The 25,000-nt window shown below is 31.2% G+C and overlaps 3 protein-coding genes across 10 annotated transcripts in view; all 3 read right to left on the reverse strand.

Moving 5' to 3' along the window:
- Positions 1-637: 637 nt before the first annotated feature.
- Positions 638-7,277, reverse strand: LOC124957114 (protein kinase C). 3 transcript variants are annotated; one of them, XM_047513819.1, is made up of 10 exons: positions 6,955-7,277; positions 6,130-6,515; positions 5,626-5,686; positions 5,321-5,552; positions 3,983-4,014; positions 3,117-3,187; positions 2,678-2,840; positions 2,023-2,589; positions 1,342-1,937; positions 638-812 (listed from the first exon to the last, which is right to left on the reverse strand). In XM_047513819.1, exons 2-10 carry the CDS (start codon positions 6,457-6,459, stop codon positions 648-650), a joined length of 2,217 nt encoding a protein of 738 aa, XP_047369775.1. In that variant the 5' UTR covers positions 6,460-6,515; positions 6,955-7,277; the 3' UTR covers positions 638-647. The 3 variants fall into 3 exon arrangements, with proteins under 3 accessions (XP_047369775.1, XP_047369776.1, XP_047369774.1); XM_047513820.1 differs by lacking the exon at positions 6,955-7,277 and having other exon boundaries at positions 638-809; positions 6,130-6,596; XM_047513818.1 differs by lacking the exon at positions 6,955-7,277 and having other exon boundaries at positions 6,130-6,594.
- A 2,714-nt stretch (positions 7,278-9,991) lies between these two features.
- Positions 9,992-13,178, reverse strand: LOC124957116 (protein kinase C-like). Of its 2 annotated transcripts, XM_047513825.1 has the most exons (7): positions 12,499-13,165; positions 12,206-12,269; positions 11,922-12,144; positions 11,168-11,199; positions 10,595-10,665; positions 10,219-10,363; positions 9,992-10,133 (listed from the first exon to the last, which is right to left on the reverse strand). In XM_047513825.1, exons 1-7 carry the CDS (start codon positions 12,832-12,834, stop codon positions 10,051-10,053), a joined length of 954 nt encoding a protein of 317 aa, XP_047369781.1. In that variant the 5' UTR covers positions 12,835-13,165; the 3' UTR covers positions 9,992-10,050. The 2 variants fall into 2 exon arrangements, with proteins under 2 accessions (XP_047369781.1, XP_047369782.1); XM_047513826.1 differs by lacking the exon at positions 10,595-10,665 and having other exon boundaries at positions 12,022-12,144; positions 12,499-13,178.
- Positions 13,179-14,591: 1,413 nt separating this feature from the next.
- LOC124957113 (uncharacterized protein ZC84.1) overlaps positions 14,592-25,000 on the reverse strand; it is a 16,406-nt gene continuing 5,997 nt past the window's right edge. For 3 of the 5 annotated variants that reach the window (XR_007103455.1, XR_007103456.1, XR_007103454.1), the window contains 9 exons: positions 23,241-23,382; positions 19,897-20,336; positions 19,197-19,740; positions 18,853-19,096; positions 18,491-18,759; positions 16,636-18,423; positions 16,066-16,523; positions 15,431-15,651; positions 14,592-15,395 (listed from right to left, as the gene is read on the reverse strand). Coding sequence is in view for 1 of the 5 variants with exons in the window: in XM_047513817.1 (XP_047369773.1) it covers positions 15,487-15,651; positions 16,066-16,523; positions 16,636-18,423; positions 18,491-18,759; positions 18,853-19,096; positions 19,197-19,740; positions 19,897-20,336; positions 23,241-23,343 (4,011 nt within the window). In the remaining 4 variants the exon portion in view is untranslated. Of the gene's footprint in view, positions 15,652-16,065; positions 16,524-16,635; positions 18,424-18,490; positions 18,760-18,852; positions 19,097-19,196; positions 19,741-19,896; positions 20,337-23,240; positions 23,383-23,665; positions 24,021-25,000 lie in introns of those variants that run through there. The other 2 variants (XR_007103457.1, XM_047513817.1) reach the window with 2 other exon arrangements.

The following is a 25,000-nucleotide window of genomic DNA, read 5'->3' on the forward strand; positions in this document are numbered from 1 at the left end:
ATTAATATGAAATTTTTCGAAAATACATTGGTAAATGTGCTCTCTCTCTCTCTCTCTCTCTCTCTCTCTCTCTCTCTCTCTCTCTCTCTCTCTCTCTCTCATTCTCTCACTTTCCTCGTTCACAAAGGTTTCCTTTCTTTTTCTCTTTTTTTTTTTCCTTTTTTTTTTCTTTTTTTCTTCTTTTTTTTTTTCTTTTTTTTCTTTTTTTTCAAAGCATAGATCAAACCCAAACTCGTTTTACTACTTCATAATGAGAGAGTACGAACACCTGTGTCCTATTTTATCAATTAATATGATGATACTGAGACCAAAATACACGTAATGTCCTTATAAGTCAATATACGTCTCATCTTTAGAGGATCTCATTTGGAATGATCCTCTTCATGATCCACGTCGATTATGAACTTGAGAATAATTTTTTTGATCTTATGTTAACCCACAAAAAGGTGATTTATCTTTTTAAGAAGATAAATCATAAAGGAAAATACTGATTGGCCTGCTCAGAAGAATGCTCAATCGTATAGGAATTCTTAAACGTAAAGTTTTGTTACGTCTATATTCTCCGACGTTCAAACTAATTAATGTAAGAAAAAACCTTACGACAAAAGCATTCTTGTATTTATTTTTTTTCGATTAATTCCCAACTCTTATTGTGTCCCAAATCTTGCCGGATTAAAGTCCTTATTAACGAAAGAGAAACCTTGGAATTCTTCTTGATTAATGTAACTAACAACTTCTGGATTTTCTGGTGTCAATTCTGGATCCTCCCTCGTGAATTCGGCATCGAAGTTTAATGCGTCCTTTTTACTCTGCTAAAAAATTTCAAAATAATTTTTCTCAAATAGATAAAATAAATTTAATAATGAGTTTTATTACATACACACACACATACACACAAATATATTGGATTTTTATATAAGACGGTGATATATATATATATATATATATATATATATATATATATATATCGTTCCTTTTAAAAATGTGTTTATACACATTTGAGTTTGTTACACATTTGAGTTTGAATTATTTAAAAATTATTTTTTTTTTTCTATAATATTAAAAGAAAAAAACAAAGAAAGAAAAAAAACAACGCAGGAACGTTACTTAATATTAATAAATAAATATTAAAAAATTTGTTTTTAATTGGCACATAAGAGAGAGACACACACACACATATATATATATATATATATATATATATATATATATATATGTGTGTGTGTGTGTGTGTGTATGTGCACAGATCATTCAATATCTCAAATGATTTTGTTTGTACTATTCATAATCACAGACTCATATAAACATAAAAACTAATTAAATTTGCATTTGTTAACTTACAACTTTTGGTTTAATTGGTGGTTTAACTCTACGACCTTCTAAAGCTTCCCAATCCATGTGTTGGAAAAATGGATGAACTTTTATAGCAGCTTCACCGCCATTAGCAGCCACGCAACCTAATCGTTTAGCTGGATTCTTGGTCATGAATCCTTTTAATATCGAAACTGCTTCTTTCGATATCCAAATTGGATATAGCACGTCATCACGTAAAATAGACTCAAATAAATCATCTTCGTTATCTGCTTCAAAAGGAGGTTGGCCTGCCATCATCTCATACATTAATACACCAAGTGCCCACCAATCGACACTGGCACCGTATTCTAATTCTTGCAAAATCTCTGGTGCAATGTAATCGGGTGTACCACAAAATGTTGAAGTCGTAGTTTTACCTTCGACGATTCCTTCCTTGCACATACCAAAATCTGCGAGTTTACAATGGCCCTCTTGATCGAGAAGAATATTATCGAGTTTAAGATCACGATATATGACGTGATGTTTGTGTAGAAATTGTAACGCTAGCGTTACCTCGGCCGCATAAAAACGTGCCCTTGCCTCATCAAATTTACGTGCTTTTTGAATATGAAACATCAAATCGCCTATAAATAGATATAACATTTTGTTCGTATATATACAATTATAACATGAGAATATTTTTCAATTGAGATTTTTATTATAACGTACCTCCGTTTACATATTCCATTACAAAGAAGAGACGATCGTTCGTTTGGAAACAACTATGAATAGCTGTCAAAAATGGATGTTTTGCCGCTAATGTCAGTATACGTTTTTCCGTCATCGTACAATCAACATCATCATCTTGTATAATAACATCCTTCTTTAATATTTTTACAGCATATACTTCATCGGGATTACTTTTTCGTTCAACCAACATAACTTTACCAAAGCTACCCTTTCCAAGTACTTTGATAAAATTAAAATCTTCCAGACCAAACTTTCTCACTTCATTTTCATTAACAGACACTGCATTCTGTTTAATTCCTATTTCACTTTCCTCCAATTGTCTTTGTACTGTTGCCTGTGATGCTTCTGTTGTTAATGTTTCGGTTACAGCAACAGTAGATGGTGTTTGGCTAGATTGACAAGTCGTAAAATTAATCCTTGGCGTTTTGATTTGTTTATCTGGAGAAATATTCATTTCGCTTAAAATTTCTGCCATCGCCTTTGTGTTTGTACCACAATTGTTCGCCACATTCTTGTGGCATCTTTTATGAACATTAATATTACAAGCTGAAAAAAAAAATATAAATAAATTATTCCTATTATTTCTTATAATAAAAAGGACAGATTGATCTAAGAAAATAATTATTAAATTTACCTTCGCATTGTAAACCTTGCCTATATAATCCGTATAATAAAGAACCGCAATGATCGCAAAATGTAAACCTTTTATATGTACGGACAAAGAACCGATGTGGTACATCTATGCTGAAGCGTGGACTTTCTGTATCTTGATGAGACTGCAATCCAGTTCCCTTACCCTAAATAATTGAGAACAGGAATGGGGAAAATAAAAAAAAAAAAAAAAAAAGAAAAAGAAAACAAAACAAAATATAACTTATAACATCATGAAAACAGATTGATGCATATAATATAAATAAAAAATTATATAAAGATTAATTTAATAAAATGCTGCAAATTTGTTTAACACGTTCGATATTGAAAAGAAATAATTTCTTTTCTTTCTTTTTTTAACAAATAAACAAATAAAAAATAAATATACAAAGAAAGCTTCGATTATTTATGAAATATCTTACCTCATCTCTCATTCCAGGACATTTTGTTATCACCAATTTATGACATCGCTTGTGAACTACGCAAGTGCAAACTGAAACAATTACAATAATACACGTCTATATTACGTACACTATTATTTTCTCAAGGAAAAAAATAACACCAAATGGCATGACCAAAGCTGGTTGCATGCATGTTTATAAGTGCATCCTAATTGTTTAAAATCATATTAAAAGCAAAAATAAAATATAATTCAACCTGTTGCAATAATAATAATAATAATAATAATAATAATAATAATAATAATAATAATAATAATAATAATAATAATAATAATAACAATAATAATAATAATAGAATTAGATAATAATTTCAGAGAGGTGTCACATAGGAGCAAATAATCCCTTGCATAGCAAGATATTCAAACCTTGCATTAGTTTATTCAATTGACATTTAAAATAAAATCATGCAGTGAAGAGAGTTTCCAAGCTTGGCACCATGTTAAATCAAAGCGAATAATATATCCTGTCGAATGGTGATGGATTATCAGTACTGAAGTTCAATTTGCAAGTGCAAATCAAAAAAAAAAAAAAAAAAAAAAAAAAAAAAAGAAGAAGAAAAAAAGCACATAAATACCATGATCAAAAAGACTGAATTTATGAAAAAAAGAAAAAAAAAAAAAAAAAAAGAAAGAATCATTAGAAAATTCAAAGTGTCAAAATTTGATTTTATTAAGTGCAATAATTGCCGTTCACCCTAAATGATTTCATGTCATTGTGAAAACTAATAACATGTATACATTCCTAATAATAACACGTTCATCATACACAGGTTCAGCAAGCGAGTACGCAATTATAATCTGTTAATAACGTGTATGTGTCTTTCTCACCTTGACACTGATAGCCCTGCTTGCCCAAGCCCCTGAAATACAACAGACAAAACACGTCACATTGTCTCCTCATATTCCCTTTTAAAACACATACGTATTCCTCCTTGGACCATATACCATAGTTAGACATCTATTGTAGACTCTTAAGAAATGTATAAATAATGTGAGGAAAAAAAAAAAAAAAAAAAAAAAAAAAAAAAAAAAAAAAGGAAATAAAAAGAAAAGAAAAAAAGTTATTAATAAAACAAAGTGGTTGGTGCTTTACGCATGGAATCTATTTTCATTTATTGGAATAAAATCTTATTTTCTTTTTGGCCGAACAGCATTGATACATGAGTGCTCCAACACCTCAATAATCTTGAATAAAATTTATAGCAACACATGAATATGTGTGCTTGTAAAATTTCTTACATGCAAATCTTCTATTTATAAATACGATAAAACCCAAAATAAACGCAAAGTTTTATCTAATCCCCTGATATGATTTTGACAATGCCAAGATCGATACGACTAAATAATTTTTATTATAAGGGAAACGTTCAAGCATGCTATCTAAAAGTCACTATTTTCCTTTCTTGGTATTACCAAAATCAAATTTAAAGGAAAACCAACATCCCAGTCATGCAGATCCTGTAGTTGCAAGATTATTATATATCATTGTACCATGCAGATTTGGTGTGTCAAAAGTCGATTAGACTTTTATATTTAATTAATCAAAATTTTCACTTTACTATTGGTATCTGAACTGATAATTAAATTACTTCATCTTTTCAAAAGAAGCACACCAAACCAAGCAAGCAAAATTCTATTTGCTGAAACAAATTAAGGCACATTTTTTGTCTCTTCGGTCATTCTCTTACTTTATAATATTAATAAATCATAAAGCACAAAAGAGAGACAGAGAGAGAGAGAGAGAGAGAGAGAGAGAGAGAGAGAGAGAGAGAGAGAGAGAGAGAGAGAGAGAGAGAGAGAGAGAGAGAGAAAGAGAGAGAGAGAGAGAGAGAGAGAGAGAGAGAGAGATGATAAAGTTAAAGACAGTTTGCATTTTGTATTATTAAAAATTTCTTTGTAAAACTATATTTCAATGAATGACCGAAGAGAAAATTTTTCAGATATTTATATAATTAATATACCATATTTATAATATTCCAGATATACCAGACATGTCAATTTACAAGTGAATGTAGTACCCATGTAAATTTTGATTTTAGCAATCAATTATAAATATAAATATAAATATAAATATATATATATATATATACATATATAAACACATATATATATATATATATTAAACTAATAAGCACTTGACCCTCATGCCGTTAAACACATACATACCATATAAACTCGCGGCAGTGAGAGCAGAATGTTGGTTGCCTTAAAAATGTAGCCATAAATTTGTGACCATTCACTTGATGAACACGGCGCCTCATAGCACCTCTCCGACGATTGAATCCTTGCCATTCTTTAAATTCTCTCCTAGGTTCTTTCCCTGAGCTAATACTTCCGATACTTCTACCAATACCGATAGATTCTCCATCCACCCCACTCCGACAACTCGTTTGATGATCTGTAAAATATATCCATGATATATTTTATCTGTATGTAGATAAATAGAAATATCAATTGTCGTCATAATATACCTGAATCGTTCCATTTTAAATCTATCCTCACGCGCAATTTTCCTTGTGGTTCCAGGTCAACCTTTAAAACAAATTTAACATACTCTTGACAAATTTTATACTCTGACATTGATAAAAATCTAAAACTATATATATGAAAATTCATGGAATCAAATGTAAACATTAATTATTATCTTTGATGTATGTAAAAAAAAAAAAAAAAAAGAAAAAAAGAAAAAAAAGAAAAAAAAAATAATATTTGCCATATAGCAAATTAAATGTTTCAAAACATTGGATATATTTTTTTTTATATATCCGGTGTTAACGTTCTTATGATGAAATGATAAATAAAGTGAGTTGTGCAATGATAAAAAAAAAAAAAAAAAAATAAAAGAAGAGAGAAGGGAAAAAAAGAAAAAGACCTATAACGAACGAATCAAAAAACAAAAACAAAACAAAACAAAAAAATATATAACAACAATAAATACGTATATAGATTTATTGAAAAATATTATAAATACATACCCAAAAATCGGCTGTCTTGTCGTTTCTGCTAACAAGCTCCTCGAATGGGATGCTGCAATTGGCAACGAAATAATCAGGCGGTAAGGCCGCATCGTGGAAGACTGTTAATCCAAGCATGACAGCATTCTGAACCTTGTGCGTGAACGATTCGTTCCAAACGGGATCGGAGGTTTTAGCTTTTGTCGAGGAACGATCAAGATGATTCTCGTCAACGTCAAGTTGTACGTAAGGATCTAATATAGGTTCGTCCTGCCAAAATTTTCTCTGTTTGTCGGTAGCTCTTAATCCGACAGCTTCGCATATTTCGATCTTCATCGTACCCGTAAACATCGCGAAGAAATTATTATACGTTTTTAAAGAAGAACCGCGTAAATAGAGAGATCGTCCTCGATGAAAATAAGAAAGAAACAAAATTAATAATGACAACAACAATAACAATAATAATAATAATAATAATAATAATAATAATAATAATAATAATAATAATAATAATAATAATAATAAAAGGGGTGGAGGTGGAGGTGGGGGAGAGGAGAGATAGAAAAAGAGGAGTCTCGCGCGAAAAATCTCTTCGTCCGTATATATATATATATGTATATATGTATATATATATATATATATCAAATAATAGGACAGAGAGAGAGAGAGAGAGAGGGAGGGAGAGAAAGAGAGAGAGAGAGAGAGAGAGAGAACTGTCAAGTTTATAAATTATCACCAACCCTCTCCCTCTCTCCTACCTTCGATCGAGAGACTTAAACGAAGAGAGAGAGAGAGAGAGAGAGAGAGAGAGAGAGAGAGAGAGAACGAAACAAAATTAATTCTTACGTTGGTCTTCTTACGCGACGACGCTCGCGACGAATCAAGGTTATAATATCACCGACCTCTCGAACGTAGGATAATCGACGCGACAAATCTCTATCTCTCTCTCTCTCTCTCTCTCTCGTGGAGCGCGCGTTCTTCTCGACGTATAATCGCGACGATATATCCCCGAATGTCGAAGAATCTCGAACGAATAAGGAAGAGAAAGAAGGAAAGCCAACGTATGTATATGCGTGTGTGTGTGTGTGTATATATATATATATATTATATATATCTATCTCACTCTCTCACTCTCTCTTTATATTTCTCTCTCTCTCTCTCTCTCTCTCTCTTTTCGTAGAGAGAAGAGAGATGGAGATTATTAACAGCACACTAGAGATGTAAATATCCGATGTACTTGTTCACACGGTTAAAATGATCTGCCGTGGAAGAGAGATAATATCGTTTAAAATGCGTGCCTTCGTCCTCGAACCTTTTCTCTCTCTCTCTCTCTCTCTCTCTCTCTCTCTCTCTCTCTATCTATCTCTTTCTTTTTCTCTCTTATTTTCTCGTTTGCTCTATCCGTCTGTCCGTCTCACTCTTGCGCGCGCCCTCTCTCTCTCTCTCTCTCTCTCTCTCTTTCTCTCGTCTATTTTATATCTCACTCTTTTTCTCGTCTTACTATGACCCTCTCTCTCTCTCTTTCTCTCACTCTCTCTTTCTCTCTCTAATATAAGCCTATCCTTCGCTCTGTCAAGTTCCTCCTTCTCTTTCCTTCTTCTATCACCTCCTCCTTCTCCCTTTCTCTTTGTCACCGCCACGAGCACCGTACTAGAGTTATAAACGCTCGGCTTCCTTCGCTCTCGCACATAACAGAAACGGTGTCGAGAGGGTGGTTGACGTTGACGTTGACGTTGACATTAATGTTGACGTTGACGTTAACGTTGAGCTTGACGTTGACGTTGTCGGCGTTGTCCTCCTTCTCTTCGTCTTCTTCCTTCTCGTCGTCGTCGTCGTCGTCGTCGTCGTCGTCGTCGTCGTCGTCGTCGTCGTCGTTCTCGTCGTCGTCGTCGTCGTCGTCCTTGTCTTTGTCGGTACTCCGATTACCAACTTCTTTTCCTCAAGTATAACAGAATTATTATGGATTAATAAAATTAACGATCGGACAATATCAATTGAATGAATTATAATAAGCGATCGTAATAATGATTCTTCTTGTCCGTTCGATATACTGAGTGCCATTAAAATTCTTCTTCCTTCGCGATTTAATGTTTCCTCTTACTATTAGTCGAAACGTTAGTCACAATTCTCACTTCTATCTTTCTTTCTCTCTCTCTCTCTCTCTCTTTCACTCACTCTCTGTCCCTGTCTCTCTCTCTCTCTTTCTCTGTCTCTGTTTCTCTTTACACTATTCACGTTCAGGACAATTGTAACCCTCGTTGTAATAATAAAATCGACGAAAGAAAATCCTTCGGTGTAAGTCATTCACGCATTACTCTTTTTTTCTTTCTTTCTTTTTTTTTTGTTTTTTCTTCTTCTTCTTTTTTTTTTTTTTTTTTTATTACAACGACAGTTTTTTTTTTTCCTTCGTATTTTCACTCCTCCTTTATTATCTCGAACTCACTACACAGATTCGAATCTCACGATTGGTCCACAATCTATCTCCTCGCTCTTTCGTTTCTCCATCGTACGTTTCGCAATTAAGAAGAGAGAGAAAGACAGATAGAGAGAGAGGGAGAGAGAGAAAGAGAGAGAGAGAGAAAAAAGAAGAGAATGCCGATTTCTAAATCGATCTCTCGAAGATCGATCTTTATGCACGAGTCACGATTGTCGATATTTTTAATCGATTTGAATATATTGACTCGAGAATTGAGTGTTAATTGATTTTTTTCTTCTTTGCTTTTTCATTTATTTCAAGAAAAATCATTTCGTTATTCGAACGTATTGTAAAATTGAAAAGTAAAAATTTATGGTTTTAAAACGCATCTTCTTTTCTTTTCTTTATTATTTTTGTTTTTTTTTTTTTTTTATATTACTACGATATTGGTCATACTGTCGCGAAAAGTTAGTTACCTGATCAATACGTTGGCATCCCTGGAACGAAAAATTGGTTGGTACGATTGGCGTTGTCAATATATATAACGTTACTTATTGTATATACAAATTGATTAATTTTTGTAATCATTGGATCATGATAATAATTCAGATTTTAAATATAAATGAAATTTGTAAAAAATCTTCTCGTAATTTTATTCGTATCATCATTACTTTTGTTTGTATTGTATCGATTCGTATTGTATTATAATTTTTTTTATATTATTTCTATCCCCTTTTGCAATTGAAAAAGTATTTAAAACTAAGATACGAATTATTTACGATAATCAATTCTATTCAAGCGATTTAAATAGATTAGAAAAATCTTCATCGCAGTAAAAATTTCAAAGGAGACATTTTTATAACCTCTGTGGCTGAAAGAGAGAGTGAGAGATTGAGAGAGTAAGGAAGGAAAAGATACGAATTATTATTAACAAAAGTAAAGTTAAAAAATAAGAAACTAAAATAAATCGCGATCTTTATTAATTTGTATGAACAATCGAAGGTATTCTATAGATCTAAATTTTTTACATTTGTGTACACACACACACAATGTTACAATTTTATTGAATCATTCTCGTTCAAAAAAAATCATCAAATATATATATATTAGTATCGATTAAAACATTTATAAAATATATAGGATGGGTCAAAAGTTTTCATAAGCGATTATAAAAATCGATTATTATTTTGCGAAAAAAAAATTTCTATAAATAATAATTTACTTTCGATAATCGCTTAAGTAACTTTTGACGTACCTTTTATATATATATATATATATTAGATTAAAATCTCTAAAATCCATATATTATATCATTATATATGTGCATGTAAAATCTACCTGCGTATATTTATTGTAATTATAAATCATACTTTCTTCTCTTTGGAGATATAATATTAAGAGGATATTATTATGTGCCATTTCTAAAATTGGATTAGTCTTGATCCTTGTTCTTGAAATTTGTTCTGCTTTTAAAAAAAAAAAAAAAAAAAAAAAAAAAAAAAAAAAAACGAACATTTTGCTTAAAATTATGCCACCTCCTCCTTCGCATTTATACCGCAATTGCGGGCCACATTTTTATGACATCTTTTATGAATATTAATGTTACAAGCTAAGAAAAAGATTAGAATAATTAATTGTCACTTTTTACAATAAAAGAAAAGATCGTATTAAGAAAATATTTGTTAAAAATTTACCTTTACATTGTACGCCTTGTCTATATAATCCATATAAAAGAGAACCACAATGATCGCAAAATGTACATCTTTTATAAGTATGAACAAAGAACTGATGCGGCACATCTATTTCATTTTGATGTGATTGAATTCCAGCCTCTCTGTCCTAAATAATTGATCATGAAAAAGAAAAAAAAAAAAAAAAAAAAAAGAAAATCCAAATTAAAAGAACTTTAAAACAAATTGATATGTAATACAAATGATCTAATTAATTTAATAGAATGTTGAAATTTATTTGTTACATTTATATATTATAATAAAGAAATTTTTTCCTTATTAATAAGCAAATAAAATGATTATGTGCAAAAAAAGCAAGAATATTTATTAAATAACATACCTCATCTACCATTCCAGAACATTTTGCAATAACCAAATTATGACATCGTTTGTGAACTACGCAAGAGCAAACTAAAACGATAACAATAATAATGATATCTATACCTTAAAAAATAATAATAATAATAATAATATTTTTTTTTTCTACAAATAGCATAACCAAAGCTGACTTAAGCATGTAATAATAAAATCATACAGTGAAAAGAGTTATCAAGCTTGGCACTTTATCAAATTAAAGCAAATAAGTTTTCCTATTGAATATGATGCTGGTTTATAAGCACTTGAGTATTCAATTTGTAAATCAAAGAAAGCATATAAATACCAATGGCCAAAATTGAATTTACAAAAAATCATTGTAAAATTCAAACTGAATTGAATTTTTATAAATTGCAAAAATTGCCCATCATCCAAAATGATTTAATGCCATTGTAAAAATGATTAACGTTGTATCCTAATAATATAATAATAATCTTAATAATTATCTGAATAATAAATGAGGATTCATTATAAACAGATTCAACAAGCAAGAGTACATAATTATAATTTGTCAATAATGTGTATGTGTCTTTCTCACCTTGACACTGATAGCCCTGCTTGCCAAAACCCCTGAAACATAATAGACAAAACACATCACATTATCCCCCAAATATTCTCTTTTAAGACACACATGTATTCCTCCTTGAATGATATACCATAATTAGACATCCATATATAGGTTCTTAAAAAATGTATAAAAAAAAAAAAAAAACGTGGAAAGAAAAAAAAACAAAAAGAAAGAAAGAAAGAAAAAGAAATTATTAATATAGAACAAAGTGGTGACTGGCGTTTTTCAAGCGGAATCTATTTTCATTTATCAATTTAAATTTATTTAAGAATAAAATTCAATAGTCTTTAAAAGAATTCGAACTCATATATGGAATGTTCGCTTGGGCAACTCAAAACATGCAACCATTTACAATTAAAACTTTTGACAATGCCAAGATCAATAAGATTAAACAATTTCTTAAATAAATGAAAACATTCAAGCATGCTATCTAAAATGTCATTTTCTTTTTTCTTTTTTTTTTTCTTTTTTTTTTTTTTTTTTATCATCAAAATCAAACGCAAAAAGAAAAATCCCATATCCTTGGCATATGTCAATGAAATCCAAGAGACATTCTTTAGTTAAAAAGATGTGTTATATTCTCCTATCAAGCAAGATTTACATATGAAAATGATTTGCTATTTATCTAAAGAAATTATTACCCATATAATTAATAATAAATATTATATTATATAATTATCTTTAGCGTTGAATAATTATGCCATTAAAAAAGTTCCATACAAACCATATGAATTCGTGGCAATGTGAGCAGAATGATGGTTGTTTTAAAAATGCGGCCATAAATTTATGACCATAGACTTGATGAATTCTATGACTCATAGTACCTCTTTGATGATTAAATCCTTGAAAATCTTTAGATCCTCTTTCAGACTCTTTTACGGAATTAATATTTTTATTACTTTTACCATTAACAAGAGATTCATTAACGATCTTATCACGACAATGATCTGAAAAATATTCATAATATATTTTATTTATAATTGATAAAAGAAATATTATTTTTAATACCTGTATCGTTGTTACGTATCAAATCTATCTTCACACGCAATTTACCCTGAGGTTTGAGATCGACCTAAAAAAAAAAAAAAAAAAAAAAAAATATTTCATGTCATTGAATAAAACTTCAATGATTGTTACATTGCAAGTTAGATATATAAATAAAATTAAATATAACGATAACAATATCCTGTTTGTCTATCAATGTTAATATCCTGTCGATATGTGGCAAACGAAAGCATTAGATAAAAAAAAAAAAAAAAAAAAAAAAAAAAATCCATAAAAATTTGTGTCAAACAACAAACCCAAAGATCAGTAGTTTTGTCGAGCTCTCCTCCAATGAGTTCCTCGAACGGAATACTACAATTGGCAACGAAATAATCATAAGGTAAATCAACTTCGTGAAAAAGAATTAATCTAAGTACAACAGCATTCTGAACTTCGTGCGTATAGATTTCATTCCAAACGGGATCTAGGGTATTGTATTTGGTCGAGGAACGATCAAGATGATTCTCGTTGATGTCAATTTGTACGTAACAATTTAATATAGATTCCTCTTGAGAAGAATCTTGTTGTTTTTCGTTCATTCTAAGTCCTATGGCTTCGCATATTTCGATCTTTAATGTACCCGTAAACATCATTCAAGAAATAATATTATACGTCAATGAACTCGTTATAAATTTATCTTAATAAAAGATTAAAAAAAAAGAAAAGAAAAAATAGAAGAAAGAAAACTAAAGAAGAACAAGTAACGAATAAAAAACTACGAGTCGTATGTGCGTACGCTTCGTCGATCAAACGAAAACTGTTGCTTTATTCATTACGAAACTTAACTAAAGGAAGACAAAAAAAAAAAAAAAAATAACAATTTATTATTGAAACGCTCAAGGTTATAATATTGAACGATTTCTCAAAAATAGGATAATAAATAACTCGAAGAGAGCGCGCGCGCGATCGTCTTCTTACAATTGACGACAATTCCGCGAATTATGAATAATATTGAACAAAAACAAAAAAAAAAAAAAAAGATAAGAAAAGTAAATAAATAAGGAAAAGAAGCAAAACGTAGTAACACACACACACACATACACATATATTTTCATAGAAAGAGAGATTATTAATAACTTACCAGAGACGTAAATACCGATGCACTAATTCGCACGATAAAGATGAGAGTAATGACGTATAGATTTACGCACTTCGTACACGGATCTTCTTTTTCTCTCTTTCTCGTTTATTTTATATATCGCTATTTGTCTCGTTTTACTCTCTCTCTCTCTCTCCATCTCCCTCTTTCTCTTTTTCCCCCACTCTTTTTCTCTCCCACTCTCACTCCCACTCCCACTCTTTCTTCTTCTCCCATCCCCACTCTTAATTTCTTTCTCACTCACTCACTCACTCCTCTCTCTTTCTCTCTCTTTCTCTCTCATCCCCTTTCTCTGTTAATCTAATGCAAGCCTATCTTTCGTTCTGTCAAGTTCCTTGCTCTTTTCTTATATCATCCCCACCCTTTTTCTTCCATTTTCAAGCGAGCACCATAATAGAGTTGTAAATCCCTCGGCTTCTTTAACTTTTTTGCCCAGAAAAAAGAGAAACACTCTTGAGAAACACTATATCGATTTCTTTTTATTCATCGATTCTTTTCGATTAGGCATGAATCGATTTATTCGTAACAAAAAAAAAAAGAAGAAAAAAGGAACATCGACATTCAGATTGAAAAATTTAAGCGCCATTTTCATATCCTCTATGCCTATGAGAGAGAAAGAGAGAGAGAGAGAGAGAGAGAGAGGAAGGATTATTAATTCGTAATTAATAATTTAACAATGATTTATTTATCGTGAATCGGTTTTTTTTTTCTAATTAATATCATTACGATGATTCGTCGTGCGATTTCTTGTTTCTTTTTTCTTGTTCCTTTTTTTTTTTTCTATGTTAATATATTTTGAATACATAACCTGTTAATTATATCTCGTAAAAATCAATCTGAATATGTCGAGGATCGAAAGATTTTCAATAATGGTTGCCTCGTTGCAAGTGCCCGTTGACATAATAAAAAACATCAAAATGAATTTGGATAGTTGTTCGTTTTTTTTTTTTTTTTTCTTTTCTTTAAGAAAAATAACTTCATATTTGTTGATAGTATGAATGAAAAAAAAAGTGCAAAGATAAATCATTTTGATATAATGATTTTAATAAAGGATAGATATTCGAAATATTTAAAAATGAAACTAAAGAACGAAAGTTAAATTCTTTTAAGGTATTATTATTATTCGATGATACTTGAATTTGTAATGTGTGAATTAAAAAAATGAACGAAGAGATTGTGGAATGATAAAAGTTACGTGTTGAAAAAAAAAAAAAAAAAAAGAAAAAGAAAAAATAGAAATGAAAAAGGAAAGTAAGTAAATCGCGTTCTTTATTGATTTTATATAAATAATCGAAGGGAGAAGGGAGTAGGGGGGAGGGGAAGTAGAAGTATGGATCTAATATTTACATTAGCGTATCAATGTAACGATGTCGTCGAACAATCATTATGATATCAACATCTTTTCATTGATCACATTGAAAGGAAAATGATAGAGACGAAAAGAAAATCGAGATTTTCTTTTCGTATCGAACGATCGATCAAATTCATCGTGATATGTATTTTTTTACTTTTGAAATGTTTGTAAAGGGGAAAAAAAAAACGAAAAAAAAAAAAAAAAAAGAAGAAAAACAAGATGGGCTCACAAAATTTCTAAATGATTTTTCAACAAAATCAATCACTCCTTTTCGTAACAGGCTAATTCTTTTTTCTCTTTGTATTCCTTTTTTTTCTTTCTTTCTTTTTTTTCGGGTTCGTAAAAAAATTATAACATCCAACTTTGATGAAAACCAAAAGCCTGATTATAAGACAAAAAAAAAAAAAAAGAAAAAATATTTCGAGAAAATAATCGATTTTTAAAATTATCATATTTTTACCCATATAACCCAATAATACAAACATTCTTTTATCAATGAATTCCCTTTCAGAATTTGGTCGATCGGCGATTTTACAAATCGCTATTTTGTTATTTATTACATATGTATATTGAATAAATATTTTATGAATTATGATGAAACGAGGGAACACAGTTATGACCTCATTAATGTGAATGATGATATTTAAATCCTATTTCGGGGCATGAATGATCGAAAAACGATTATATATATATATATATATATAATCATATTTTAAATATATATATATATATATATAATCATATTTTAAATATATATATATATATATAATCATATTTTCTCAATGTTATCATTCATGCATTATTATCAGTTGTTTCAGAAGGATTAACATTTTCTTGTAGTTGTCCTACATCCTTCTCATCTTTTTCCAGGCCGGATATTACATAAACCGGTTGTTGATTATAAGCAAGGAAATGTTGATCCATCGGCAAAGTTTTTCTTGGATCCTTCATCTTCATCTGTATCAATCATATCATTAAGATTCTCATTAAGATTTTTCTTTTTTATATAAACATATATCATTACACAACACACATACATATATATATATATGTATATGGTGGGTCATTTAAATGTTCTGAGATAATCTTAAAAATCAATCACTCTTTTTTTTTTCTTTAACTTTTCAAGCTTTTTTCCCTTTCTTTTTTTCCCCCCTTCAGATTATAAGAAAATTACTTAGCCTTTACTGTGGCCAAATTAAAAAGTGTCTTGAAAAAAAAGAAAAAAAAAGAAAAAAAAAGTGATCGATTTTTAAAATTATCTATAAACTTTTGAACGCCACCCTGTATAAATTAATATCTCTAATATCTTTATAATTATTTCAATATAATTTATAGCATATATTTAGTTCTAATTACAAATGATAATACCTTTTTTCGATACAACATTAAGAGGATTATCAAGCTGCTGATAACAAAGGCGCTGGCTGCAGCTAAAACCAAAGTGGCCGTTTGATAAACGGGTGCTTCAACTTCCGTTAGAATCTCCCGTTGCTCTAACGCAACGATCCTGTTTTCAACAGCGACTGGCATAGATTTATGTGTGAATCGTGACGTCGTTTCATCGGCCAATGACCCAAGGATTAATAGTTTCTGCATCCTTGTCAATTCTTCCAAATGAAAAGCTATGTCGACCTTATTCGTACCGATAATATCAAATTTCAGAAAGGCCGAATCACGTTCGAGATCTACTTCAATATCGTCCTTTATCCTTGCACCTAATTCGTACAAAAATTTTTTTGCTTCCCCTTTAAAGCGTACCTTGTCGGTTATTAAAAATCTTCCTGGAAAACGTAATATGACTTCTACGGCCTCAATTGGAGTTGGTACTGAAATACCATAATAAAAGTTTATGATCTATCATTTGGAAAATAACATTGTTGCATTGTACATACGTATATGTGAACCGGTTATTATATACGATCTATATTATTAACTTACAACATATGTTAGTTCCTTTTAAAAATGGTTCTGAACCAACCAGTTGATTGCCAGCCTCGTCGACGCACCAGCATGTATCACCAGCACACTGAGTAGGTTCAAATTTACCTTGACGATCGCATATAGCCGATACATGACCTCTGTCTCTCATTGCTTGGCATCTAGTAACGATGATCTTTTTCATTTGTTTCTCATCAGCCTCTAATAATTCCAACAAAGTACCTTCCATGAAGGCCTGAATCTTGTAATCTATTTCTTGATTCGTAGGACCTCTACCGCCACGTCTAGCTTGTCTAAAGTTACATTTTGGTTCGAGTCCTCTGATAAGCGATCCTTTCATGGGTTGTCCTTTTCTATTAACACACCAACAAACACCAACGTGTTCCAAACATTGAACAGATTCCCACATGCCAGTATCTTGATTGCATCTAGGTAGAAATGTCGATTGTTTTAATCTTTGTGATGTTTTCAAATTTTTCTCTCGGAGTCTTTCGCACTGAGACAAGACAGGACAAACGGTGTCGCATATCAAACGACTTGAGAAATCATTATGGCCATGCGTACATTCGGTTTTTATTCTACATTCGTTTTTCTCTGGATCGAAGTACCATCTATCTGTTTCATTGTACATAGTCGTCGTATTACACGGTACTGTACGTAATGGTTCAAAACAAACCTCACGTGGTTTCGGACAACAAACAGCATATTCATCTAACGGCGACAACTCGCACTTGTGTGTAGATGGACATTGATGACCGTGAGGACCACAAGTAGCAGGTAATCTATTTTGATCTAGAAGAGGCGTTCCATTTGGACATGGATTATCCTTCTTCGGTAAACAAACTGGTACTGGTGGACAAGGTGGTACACTACAAGCCACCTCGACCATTCTACAAGCTTCATTCTCACCGCGACAAGTTACTCTTTTACATGGATCTCTACATGAACACATAGGACAACCACTATCTAGATCCAATTCAAAACCTTCCGATCGACAATCGAGCTTACAATCGATTTCTGGACATCTTTGAGGCTTGTTACATCTTGGTACGATACCTTCGAGAACGCGTGTACCTGCAGCTTCTCTTCCTTCCACGTCGACGCACCAACACATACCGTTGTGACATTGGACTGCCTCGAATGCCCCATTGACGTCACATCTAGGTATATAAATTCTTCTTGCTGGTTCACCAGACTCTCTAGCAGCGTGCTTGGCTACAGCCTGTGCATGTTGACAAGCAGTGGCCATGACAGGTGCTACGCATTGCGTACCACAACCTGTTGAACAACATTTATCCGAATTCGAACACTCTTGATCGTTACTACATTGTAATTCACAGCTCGACGAACTTGGTACCAAATAGGGACATTGTCCGGGTTTCGTTGTCAGACACGCAGGAACGGGTGGACAATATTCTCCTGTGCCACAATTTACGTCCACCATTGTGCAAACTTCTCGTAGGCCACAAGACACATCTTTACAAGGATCGTGACAATTACATTGCTCGCAACCATTCGTATCTATGTCGTAACCATAAGGACAAACCAAATCGCACGATATCGGGGTACAAACTTGCCAAGGATTTTTAAGACTTTTGCAATCGGTCTCGGGACTGACGTCACCGCGCAGAATAACTCCGTACTGATTCACGCAAGCACAGGTACCGTTATTACATTGCAAAGGCTTGTAAGTACCATTTTCCTCGCATTGCGGTGGTGGAACAGCCAAGGACATACCTTCTCTCGTACCTTCCATTCGTTCACCGAAATCTCGCAGATATTCACACACTAAAATTAATTGATATTCGTATCGTCAATAAAAATCATTAAACGATCATATTTTTTGAAAACTTACTTGATAATTTTTTTACTGTGGTCGATGGTATAGCACAACAGATCGATTGTCCAGCTTCCGGTACCATTGTACACGCGTAATTATATGGACAGGTCTGATTGTTAGAACACGTGATTGCATTACCTTCCTCGTCGCTCAGAGGTGTACCGAAAATGCAAGGGCTTTTATAAGTTCTTTTTGCTTTACATTCTGGCTTGGTAGGACAAAGAAAATCAGGACAATTCGTTTCCTGTTTGAGCACACACTCTTCTTCGGGTGGACATGGAAAACTGAATGAGAGAAGTAAAATGATGTAAGACAAATCGGAGAAAAAAGATGTGCTTCAATTTAACGCATTATGAATTTCATTTACTCTTACATACCCCTCGCAAGGATTATCGCATTCGCATGTAGAACAACCGGAAGAATCAGTTTTAAATCCATATTGACAAACTTGGGCGCACTGTTGTTGAATGCAAGATGTCGATAAAGATCTTGCTTTGGCAATCGATGTACAATTTACTTTATCAGCTGGTCCCATTGAACCAGATATCTTTCGACCATCATCATCGACACACCAACATACCAGACCGTTTCTCGAACATTGTTTAGTTTGAAATTCTCCTTCTAAAAAATCATTCGTTTTTAATCATTAATTCACAAAAACTTAAGTTATATGTACGTACTTAATAATATAATGAGAACAGATTTTTTTGATTTTCTTTACCTTCCGTACATTGCGGTATGTAACCTCGGCCCTGTTTTTCCGAAATACTTAACATTTCTGCCAGCATACGATCATGCCGACATACGCTAAGATTTTCGGGTATAAAACAACTACCACCGCAGTGTTCACTTTGACAACATTTCTGTGGCGGTGGACATTCCAAATCGTGTTGGCACGTTCTACCACAAATCGTTGGTTCCTCGTTTGGGCAAGTACCGGCTCTCGTTAAATTGAAATTTGAGGGACAACAAACCCCATATTCCTGTTTCGGATCTACCAAACATCTATACATCGGCGGACAACTTGGTTTTCCTGCTGTATTACCGCATAGGAATGGTCTCAAAGAATCTGTGATTTGCAATGGTTCACCTGCCGGGCATACGTTGAAGAGGGATTTAGCTTTACGACAGCTTGGCACCGGTGGACACGGAGGACGTGCACAGGGTACATCGATTAATTCACATATCTGACCCGGACTTGGACAAGTTATACCACGACATGGATCTCTGCATTCACACTTGGGACACCCATTGTTCGTATCGATCTACAAATTACGATTAAATAAATTAGATTAATTAAATTTAAATTTAACCAAAAGGATACTTTTGTATTTTTTGATTAGAAGAGCAAAATGTGATAAGTTAAAGTTTGCAAGAATAATAATAATAATAATAAAAAAAAAAAAGAATAGAAAAATTACTTCGAATCCAAGCGGGCAAAACATTCGACAAGAATGTGCTGGACATGGTTTAGGATTATTGCAATCAATATCATCGATGTTAGATCCTATCGTTCCAGGAATTTCACTACCAATCTTCTCGTCGACGCACCAACAACGTTTTTTCTCAGGATCACACTGCACCCTCTCAAAATCTCCTGTTTTGTTATTACATTTTGGTATATATTGCGATATCACGGTCCAACTGTCAAGAGCACGGAATCTCTTAACGGTTGCCAAAGCCAATTGTTCGCATCCTGATAGTTCGCTACCGACGCATCTCAATCCGCAGGCTGTTTTGCAGCAACGTTCTTCGAATAATTGACATTCGGAATCTATCTTACAGGATGGTGACCTCGATGGACAAATGTTTTGCTCTTCGAAGGATGGACATCGACCTGTTGTGGCTTTTAGAGATGACTCTGTAAAAAATATTTTATATCACGTTGGTAAAATATTTCTTTTTTTCTTCTCTCTCTCTCTCTCTCTTTTCTTTTTTTCTGTGCGCTTATTAATATCGCATATTAGTAAAAAGATATCGATGAGCAAACACGTTCCTTCGTTCATCTTTATGTGTCATACACACACACACACACACACACACACATATATATATATATATATATATATACATACATAGAATCGCGCGTGCGTAACACGGTGATAATAATAATACAAATAAATAGAGTCAATCCTAACGGTTTCTCGCACCCTACTGCCACACTTACCTAAGCATGCTACCAAACACGTTTCCTGGATACTTCCATCAATAAAAACGCTGATATATATACATATATATATATATATATATATGTCTGATTTAGATAATACTGAAAATTCTTATGAGCGTAGAAATTTAAACGAATTAAGTACATGATCAAATATAGACAGTATATGAAAAGAAAATGGAGAGATATTTCGATCGATGGGAACACGATAACTAGCTTTCTAACGAAAGTGATTAATAACGAAAAGCAAAAAGCGTGATATACGTGGAAGAGTTTCGCATAATAAATAACTCTTTTTATTAAATCGTTCTCATTCGATTTAATTTTATTTTTAAAAAGATATTACATTTTAAATTTATATATATATATTTTAAAATATTTATCAAAAGAAAGCGTCGATATATGATGGCATAAAGATATATATATATATATAAGTCTAGAAAGTATGAGATTAGTCGAGTTCAAAGGTCTTCTAATCTTTTTTGTTTTTTCGTTTTAATATTTTCGTTGGAAATGAGAACAGATATAAAAACATGGGAAAGATTTTTAAAAGAAACGCGGGTCCACATTCTTTGTGGGATGAGTAAAACGGCATAGCAGAAATTGTCGGGCTGAGAGAACCGGCTTGTTGCTGGTTAGCTGGAGTTAAAAACGTTTTGTAGATACTAAATCATTCAAATGCGGTATAAGATTATCTCGTCGATAATTCAGTTAGACCGCAAAAAAAAAAAAAGAAAAAAAAAAAGGAAAGAAAGAAGAAGATAAACAAAAAAAGATGATGATAATAATAATTGAAAATTCCAAAATTACTGGATAAAACCGTATTATAGACGTGCTTTTTATATAGACCACATTCAAGCGCATTATAACTCACTTTATGATATCCATTTAAAAGATTGAAATGTACGACTGTTTTTGTTCGGAGAGAAAAAAAAAAAATACAAACAGCGTGTAATCTTTATTCATTTTTTTCTTCCATTAGGATGGAATAAAATCGAACGAAATTATAGCGTCATTCGGGTGAACTACTGAGTAATATATTTCTAAAAAAAAAATAAAACAAAAAAAAACTTGACGTCCTGCGGTGAAATAAACGATAGAGTACTTGGCAACGTATCAGCAGCCATTCCAACGACATGATCGCGCGAACGAATGATTATTGATCATTGTCGATCGACCGTAGAAAATGATTACTTCCAAAGCTAGCATGTTCATAGAATCTGTGCATGTTCATAGAACTGCATGTTCCATAGAAGTGCATGTTCGGGAAGATTTAAAAATGCAAAAAGTTTCCCCATCGGATTCCCCGGTGATTCCATGAATGCTTAAGTAAAAGAAGAAGAGGAGAAGGACCGGTTAAGAAAAGTTTGGAAGTGTATTCATTGTTCAAACAACGAAAAAAGAAATGCCCAAGATGAACGACTATAGAAGAACGACTTCTATAGTTTAAAAAGATTAAAAAAAGGAAGAAACCGAGATGAGATTAAAAAAAAGCCACCTTTTATCTTATTTAAATGCTTAACATTATTTATTCTGATGTATCTATCTTAGATTTCTTTTTCTTTCTTTCTTTCTTTCTTTTTTGATCCTTTTTTTTATCCTTCTTTTAAGATCTTTATTTAATCATACGAAATTAAGACAACTTCTTTCAGAAATAATAAATAATTAAATTATATATATATATATATATATATATATATATATTAATTTAATAATAAATAAATTATAATATTTATTGATTTTATAAAATTTAAATAAATTTAAAATGCCAATAATTATTTTATAATCTTGTATTTATGACATCTTCGATTTTATTAATAGATAGTTAAATATTAATATAAAAGATATTTCTAAATTTATTAGGCCAAAAGATTTTAATTAATAATGAGAATTTAATTGGTAAATTAATTATCTATATTAAATTATTCGTAATAATCTTATACGTATAAATATATAAATATTTGTTAGTAAAATGTCAATATAAAGTCAATAATAAATATCGAACAATCAATAAAATAATTATTATCCGAATCCGACCGTAATTGATTGAAAAAGAAAAGAAAAGAAAAAAGAAAAGAAAAAAAAGAAAGAAAAGAGAAAAAAATCGATCGAATTTTTTTCATTTAACTAAGATCGAATTATAATATCGACGATCCTATCGAAATGTTTCATAAACGTTTCTTGCGTTGTCGCAAGGACGAGAGAATCGTTTAAGAATAGTTTCGAAATCCGATCACGTTTACCACATCGCATTATATGCAGATGCACGTCCGTTTCGAGAGCGCGTACTTTCCTTTTTTTTTTTTCTTCTTCTTCTTCTTCTTTTTTCTTTTTTCTTTTTTTTTTTCTTTTTCTCTAAACGCGTTTGCATCCTCCCCATCCACCCTAATCAACTTCTCGATCCTCTGCCAGATGGTAGTACGCAAGGAATAATTTTATTGTTTGCTAATGGGACTATTATTTCAATGGGTTTTTATATAACGATGAAATTATACCATGGAATTGGATGAATCGGTCGATCAAGTAAAAAAGTAAAGAAATAAAGAAAATGAATTAATAAATAATAAATGTAATAATAGAGAAGAAGTAATGACGTACCAGCTCCAACCGAGGATGACAATGAAAGAAGAAAAAGAAGGCAGGTCGATGACACCCACACAACGGCGCATGCAAGCCCACCGTTGCAAAGATCACGTTGCATCCTCAACGCATCAAGTGATGTTTTGACCAACCACTATATCTGTAAAATATATTATATTGAATTTTTTTGTAATAAACTCGCAAATGTTAACAGAGCAAGCACGCGGGCGAAGATATATCATATATAGGATGAAAAAAAAATTTCTAGATGATTAAAAAAAAAAAAAAAAAAAAAAATAAAAAAAAAAGAAAGAAAAAAATCAATTACTTCTTCTCGAGACACTTTTCACGTTAAACTCTCTTTTGATTTTATTATCAAAGAAAAGAAAAAAAGATTAGCCTGAAAAATCTCGAAAATGATAATTGATTTTTTAAATATGTACCTGAGAACTTTTGACCCATCTCTCTATTCTTCTTTCGTTCCAGAATCAAGACAAAGAAAATAATAATAATAATAATAATAAGTTACAACTATCTTTCTCTCTTTCTCTTTCTCTCTCTTTCTCTCTCTCTTTCTTTCCTTATTTGTTATTCTATGTAGATAATATTCTAATGGGCTTTGCCACGTTATTCATGAAGTGAACTCGACTGTAAGAATCGTCACGGACCAATTCCCTTCTCTTTTTCCATTTCTACATTCAATTTAAAACATCTAAAAATATTTACACTAATCTGAACAAATTGATCTTAGTATTACATAGTAAAATACAACGATGATTAAATTTCTTTTTTTTTTTCTTTTCTTTTCTTTTCTTTTCTTTTCTTTTTCATATTACATAATTACATATTAAAATTAATTAATCATTTTCTTCAATATAATATAATATTATATATTTATTATATTATGTATGCATTATTATTATTATTATTATTATTATTATTATTATTATTATTATTATTATTATTATTATTATTATTATTATTATTGTTATTATTATTATTATATATTTCTCTTGAAATAAATACACAAATATTTAAATTGATATATGAAATATTTTTCAATAATTAAAGTTATAAATAAATAAATATATATATATATATATATATATATATATATATATATATATATATAACAAGAGAGTAAAATATTTCTCCCAGTCATCCGATCTAATTTTAGAATTAATTTGAAGGTGAAGCAGAGAGACTGTGGTTGTTTTACAGTGAAATTACTGATGGTTACATCCTTTGGGAAGCCTTTAAATTTAGGGTGTATCCTGTCTTATGAATAATGCATGAAGGGTGGCTCACGAAACGACGATGTTGCTTTCAGTGGGTCGAACGTGTAAGTAATTACATTGATTCCTTACCTCCAAGTTACTAGTTTATTATTAATATATCTACTCCCTTAGGATACACATACATACATATATATATATATACACACACACACACACGTGTATGTATCTGACGTATTATATAGCAACAATAATAATAATCGTGAATATGTAGTTATTACAAGTAGAGTACGTAGTTACGATTTTGTTCGAATTTTAATATTTACGATCTAATGCGCCTTCATTAAGTTAATTAAAAAAAATTTTTTTTTATTAAATAAATATCTTTCTTCTTTTTTTTTTTCTTTTTTTTTTTCTTTTACCTTCCTTTTTTCCTTTCGAAATAATAATTTCAATCCACGCATCAAGCTTTATTCTATTAATTTAAATATTATAAACGAGAACATGAATGTTAATGATATGACGTTTAATTAAAAATTTACA

The sequence above is a fragment of the Vespa velutina genome, chromosome 24, assembly GCF_912470025.1.
Source record: "Vespa velutina chromosome 24, iVesVel2.1, whole genome shotgun sequence".
Taxonomy (NCBI): domain Eukaryota; kingdom Metazoa; phylum Arthropoda; class Insecta; order Hymenoptera; family Vespidae; genus Vespa; species Vespa velutina.